Source organism: Salmo trutta, chromosome 9, assembly GCF_901001165.1.
Source record: "Salmo trutta chromosome 9, fSalTru1.1, whole genome shotgun sequence".
Classification (NCBI taxonomy): Eukaryota; Metazoa; Chordata; class Actinopteri; order Salmoniformes; family Salmonidae; genus Salmo; species Salmo trutta.
Genome location: NC_042965.1, coordinates 42,142,505 through 42,149,101, shown reverse-complemented (window position 1 = coordinate 42,149,101; position 6,597 = coordinate 42,142,505). Strand labels below are relative to the sequence as shown.

Genomic DNA, 6,597 nt, shown 5'->3' with positions numbered 1-6,597 from the left:
GAATGCCAGACTTTGATGACAAAGTTTGATGACAAAATTTGCCCACGAAGGACCGCCGTGCCACCTTCCTTTTGAAGTGAGCACATCACAACTTGGCAATTCCAAAAATGTATTGTATGCTGCTGCATAAATTATGTACTGTAATATGCAAGGGAGACGTATACTGTAGCTAAGAAAGTAATACTAAGTGTATGTTGTGTAGTGAGCTGTTAGTAGCCCATGTGCCTCACCCTAATAATTTGGTCCCTTTTCCCCTCAAAACTTAGCCTACTGTTCTGACTTGGTGGTGCTCATGTAGCCTATAGCCTGTTTTAGAGAAATGTCATCATGGAATATTGTAAGAGCTTTCATTGTCTGCTTATATGCCCCCTTTATTTATCTTACGGTTCTGACTTGGTGTACAGGGAGAACACTGAATTCTGTCACTGTACATTTCAAAAGTGCTGAACAAATAGTTATATTGACTACATCCGTCCTAGCTCGCTCATTAATGTCTTAATCGAAATTAGTGATTGCCTCTAATCCGCTTGTCGTCCCCTTATTACATAGTTTGTACATCTCAATTGTCAGTAGAAACCACATTTTTTAAGCAAGTCAGCCATATCAGCTATGTTTTTTTAAAATGCATTAAATGAGGCTGAATGAACTGTTTCACTGCCAGACAAGGATCAGCTGATAGCCAGGTGTAGCAGTGGTAAGGTGTTGGGACTGTTGTTGGGACTCTGCTTTTGGGACAGCTTTATGTAGGCCCTAACAGCTTGTGGGCATTGTTTGTCACTGTTATAGTGTAATTAATGTATTGTTTAGTGTTGTGTTGTGTAGTGGCTTTGCCCCACCAAGATTTACATGCTAAAATTGCCACTGTGTCTGCCTGCAGCATACCACTCTGCATTCCATTGCTGGCTTACCTCTGAAGCTAACTAGGGACAATCCTTGTTGGTCCCTGGATGGGAGACCAGAGGCTGCTTACAGTGATGCTGGAGGGCCAGTAGAGGACACCCTTCCCTCTGGTTTAAGGAGATTGTAGCCTTCCCAGTGGCTCAGTTGGTAGAGCATGGTGTTTGCAACACCAGGGTTGTGGGTTCGTTTCCCATGGGGGGCCAGTACAAAAACAAAAAATGCATCAAATGAAATGTATGCATTCACTACTGTAAGTCACTCTGGATAAGAGCGTCTGCTAAATGACTAAAATGTAAATGTAATGCCACAACGCAGTGAAGAAGACATTGCCCTGCGTAAGGTGCAGCCTTTTGGATGGGAGGTTAAATGTGTTGTCCTGACTCTCTATGGTCACTGAAGATCCCATGGCACTTAATGTAAGAGTCCACGTGCTAACCCCGGTGTCCTGGATACATTCCCTTACAATCATGGCCACCTAATCAACCCCAGCTTCCAATCAGCTAATTCATCCCCTCTCCTCCCCTTGTAACTCTTCCCCAGATAGTTGCTGTAAAAGATATATGTTCTCAGTCAACTTACCTGGTAAAAAAAGGATAAATAAATACACAGTCTGGGTATAAATAGAATGAGTAAAGTAGAACAAGCCCTTTATCAGCATTATTAGTTCTGTTTTACATTCTTTTTTTCTTTTTTATACTTTGTTTATTGAATTTTCAATTCCAAGCATTTAGAAAATAATTGCACTTGCACAATAATTCCAGACTCACATCAAACATCTCCAATCCAAAGTTAAATCAAGAATTGGCTTCCTATTTCGCAACAAAGCATCCTTCACTCATGCTGCCAAACATACCCTCTTAAAACTGAATATCCTACCGATCCTCGACTTTGGCGATGTCATTTACAAAATAGCCTCCAATACCCTACTCAACAAGCTGGATGCAGTCTATCACAGTGCCATCCGTTTTGTCACCAAAGCCTCATATACTACCCACCACTGCGACCTGTATGCTCTCGTTGGCTGGCCTTCGCTTCATAATCGTCGCCAAACCCACTGGCTCCAGGTCATCTACAAGACCCTGCTAGGTAAAGTCCCCCCTTATCTCCGCTCACTAGTCACCATAGCAGCACCCACCTGTAGCACGCGCTCCAGCAGGTATATCTCTCTGGTCACCCCCAAAGCCAATTCCTCCTTTGGCCATCTCTCTTTCCAGTTCTCTGCTGCCAATGACTGGAACGAACTACAAAAATCTCTGAAACTGGAAACACTTATCTCCCTCACTAGCTTTAAGCACCAGCTGTCAGAGCAGCTCACAGATCACTGCACCTGTACATAGCCCATCTATAATTTAGCCCAAACTACTACCTCTTCCCCTACTGTATTTATCTATTTTATTTTGCTCCTTTGCACCCATTATCTCTATTTCTACTTTGCACTTTCTTTTACTACAAATCTACCATTCCAGTGTTTTACTTGCTATATTGTATTTACTTTGCCACCATGGACTTTTTTTGCCTTTACCTCCCTTATCTCACCTCATTTGCTCACATTGTACATAGACTTATTTTTCTACTGTATTATTGACTGTATGTTTGTTTTACTCCATGTGTAACTCTGTGTTGTTGTATGTTGTCGAACTGCTTTGCTTTATCTTGGCCAGGTCGCAATTGTAAATGAGAACTGGTTCTTAACTTGCCTACCTGGTTTTAAATAAAGGTGAAATAAATAAAAATAGTCTGTCATCTGACTATCATCATTATAGTGATATTTGGTGTGCTATCAAAGTCTAGATGAACAGAGGAAAAATAGACCAAAAAGTAGAGTCAAATGCGTCTTTATTAATTTGATAGAAAACGTGAACAACACATATAGAATATACAGTATTTACACAAAATGTAGAACATTTGAATTCTTGACATGCATTTTATATTTTCAATTGCATAAATTAACAATGAACAAAAATATTAAACTGACCTAAAAAAACATATCTGCCTGCTTACGTTTCCATTGGAAATTCTATTGTGTAAGACATACTAATTTTGTCAATTTAAAAAAGGACTTTCTAAGGACCATTAAACAGTGTAAACGTATTCAGGCAGTCTTCAGGGCATTGACTCAACTGTGGTAATTCATCAGGATTATCTCTCTCTCATGGTGCTCTCTGTTCCATCAAGTTCTCAGTGGAATTGGTTTCATTAGTTCACAGATTTACTGCACACTCCTGAAACAGAAAATAAATTATTATAATTATATAATTAATACATGTATTATTTATAAAACTACTAATGAATACAGATTCAAGATACACTGACATACTGATGTACGGACACTGATATACGGACACTGATATACTGATACTGATCTACTGATGTACTGTCATACTGATATACTGATACTGATATACTGATATACTAATATACTGATGTAATGATGTACTGACATACTGATGTACTGATATAGTGATGTATTGATACTGACATACTGACATACTGATACTGCAATACTGACATACTGATGTACTGATGTACTAATACTGATATACGGATACTGATATACTAATACTGATGTATTGACATACTGATGTATTGACATACTGATACTGCTATACCGATATACTGATACTGATGTACTGATATACTGACATACGGATGTACTGACATACTAATATACTGATATACTGACATACTGACGTACTGATACTGATGTACTGACATACTGATGTACTGACATACTGATATACTGATACTGACATACTGACGTACTGACGTACTGATGTACTGACATACTGATATACTGATACTGACATACTGACGTACTGATGTACTGATGTACTGATATACTGATACTGATGTACTGATATACTGATGTACTGATATACTGACATAATGATGTACTGATATACTGATGTACTGATATACTGATGTACTGATATACTGATGTACTGATGTACTGATATACTGATATACTGATACTGATATACTGATACTGATATACTGACATAATGATATACTGATGTACTGACGTACTGACGTACTGATGTACTGATATACTGATATACTGATATACTGATACTGATGTACTGATATACTGATGTACTGATATACTGACATAATGATGTACTAATATACTGATGTACTGATATACTGATACTGATATACTGATGTACTGATATACTGATGTACTGACATACTGATGTACGGATATACTGATGTACTGATACTGATATACTGATGTACTGATATACTGACATAATGATGTACTGATATAATGATATACTGATACTGATATACTGATGTACTGATATACTGATGTACTAACATACTGATGTACGGATATACTGCAGTCCTCACCTTTGTTTTTTCATAATTTTCTCAATGGTTTTCTTGGCAAATGGAGCCTCTGGATTCAGACACCTTTTCCCTTCTCCGTTTTTCAGAGTGACACTGAACACACATGGACAGACACTGCTGTTAGTACCATCACAACTTTGCAACTGAGCATAGAGATACAAAATATTATCTTACAACAGGAGTAAACAATTTCAAATGGTTAAAAATAAATAGTAACATTTACCATTGTGTCCATCTACTGAGCTAGTCACAATATACACTGAAATTAATATAGTACAGACAGACAATATGCACTGATAGTAATGTAGTACAGACAGACAATATACACTGATATTAATATAGTACAGACAGACAATATACACTGATATTAATATAGTACAGACAGACAATATGCACTGAAATTAATATAGTACAGACAGACAATATACACTGATATTAATATAGTACAAACAGACAATATACACTGGTATTAATATAGTACAAACAGATGGGCGGACAGACAGACAGACAGACAGATTTCTTACATGATCTCCATGTTCTGGCAGGAGTGGCTGGAGGTGTACACTTCGAGCTTCTCAATGAGAACAGGTTTAACGTGGTTCACCATTCCATTCAGACACAGGCAGCGAGCTTTAGAATGACCCACCTGGCCTGGGGATGACAAGAAAAGGTTATGTCATGTTTGTTTATGGCATTATTGCAGCTAAGATCTAAACTCTTCAGTCAGAAATCAAACTTAAAATTTTACTACACTTCTCCCTGGCTTTGCAAGTCGCTTCATATGCTACAGATTTCTAATAAAGAAGTCAACAATATTAGAAATATAATTCAAGATATTTCATAGATGTTACCTTCAACATTGACCAGGAGCAGACAGGCCAGGAAACTGATGAGGACTGTTGATGTCATCGTGTTGGTCATGGATACTGCTTCTTCAGTTTCTTTAAGAGTCTGGATGGACAGCTCAGTCAAGTGATGGATGTTGTGAATGGAGGAGAGCTTGGCTTGTATTTACAGTATACTGTATTTATAGTAAGCCCTGCCCATGTGAACCTTTCTCTGGCAGTGGCAATAGATGTAAACATACTGCCGCTTTCAAGGAGCGGGACTCTTTCCCGGAGGCTTATAGGAAATCCAGCTTTCAAATGAACCATCAAACAGGCAAAGCATAAATACAGGACTAAGATTGAATCATCTATACCGGCTCCAACGCTTGTCTGATGTGGCAGGGCTTGCAAACTATTACGGAGCCATGAGCTCTCCATTGACACAAGCCTACCAGACGAGCTAAACTACTTCTATGCGCGCTTCGAGGCAAGCAACACTGAAGCATGCATGAGAGCACCAGCTGTTCCGGATGACAGTGTGATCACGCTCGGCGTAGCCAATGTGAGAAAGACCTTTAAGCAGGTCAACATTCACGAGGCCTCAGCGCCAGACAGAATACCAGGACGTGTACTGCGAGCATGTGCTGACTAGCTGGCAAGTGTTTTCACTGACATTTTCAACCTATCCCTGGCCGATTCTATAATACCTACATGTTTCAAGCAGACCATCATAGTCCCTGTGTCCAAGAACACCAAGGTAACCTGCCTAAATGACTACCGAACCGTAGCACTCACATCTGTTGCCATGAAGTGCTTTGAAAGGCTGGTCATGGCTCACATCAACACCATCATCCCAGAAACGTTAGATCCACTCCAATTTGCATACCGCCCCAAAAGATCAACAGATGACACAATCTCTATTGCACTCAACACTGCCCTTTCCCACCTGGACAAAAGGAACACCTATTTGAGAATTCTGTCAAAACGTTCTACAGCTGCACCATCGAGAGCATCTTGACTGGTTCCATCACTGCCTGGTATGGCAACCGCTCAGCCTCCGACCGCAAGGCGCTATAGAGGGTAGTGCGTATGGCCCAGTATATCACTGGGGCCAAGCCTCCTGCCATCCAGGACCTCGATACCAGGTGGTGTCAGAGGAAGGCCCTACAAATTGCCAAAGACTCCAGTTACTCTAGTCATAGACTGTTCTCTCTGCTACCGCATGGCAAGCGGTACCGGAGCGCCAAGTCTAGGTCCAAAAGCTTCTTAACAGCTTCTACCCCCAAGCCATAAAACTGCTGAACAGCTAATTAAATGGCTACCCAGGCTATTTGCCTTCAGTTCCCCCCCCCTTTTTTTATTAAGTTACTGCTACTTGCTGCTACTTGCTGCTACTTGCTGCTACTCACTTTACCCCTTCCTACATGTACATATTACTTCAATTACCTCAACTAACCTGTACCCCACACATAGACTCAGTGCCAGTACACCCTGTATATAGCCTCATTATTGTTGTTTA

General features: G+C 39.9%; 1 protein-coding gene across 1 annotated transcript; it reads right to left on the bottom strand.

Moving 5' to 3' along the window:
- Nucleotides 1-2,719: 2,719 nt before the first annotated feature.
- LOC115199649 (C-X-C motif chemokine 11-1-like) lies at nucleotides 2,720-5,245 on the bottom strand. Its single transcript, XM_029761963.1, has 4 exons — nucleotides 5,103-5,245; nucleotides 4,776-4,902; nucleotides 4,252-4,344; nucleotides 2,720-3,122 (listed from the first exon to the last, which is right to left on the bottom strand). The coding sequence occupies exons 1-4, from the start codon at nucleotides 5,170-5,172 to the stop codon at nucleotides 3,110-3,112; spliced, it is 303 nt and encodes a 100-aa protein (XP_029617823.1). The 5' UTR covers nucleotides 5,173-5,245; the 3' UTR covers nucleotides 2,720-3,109.
- Nucleotides 5,246-6,597: the final 1,352 nt, after the last annotated feature.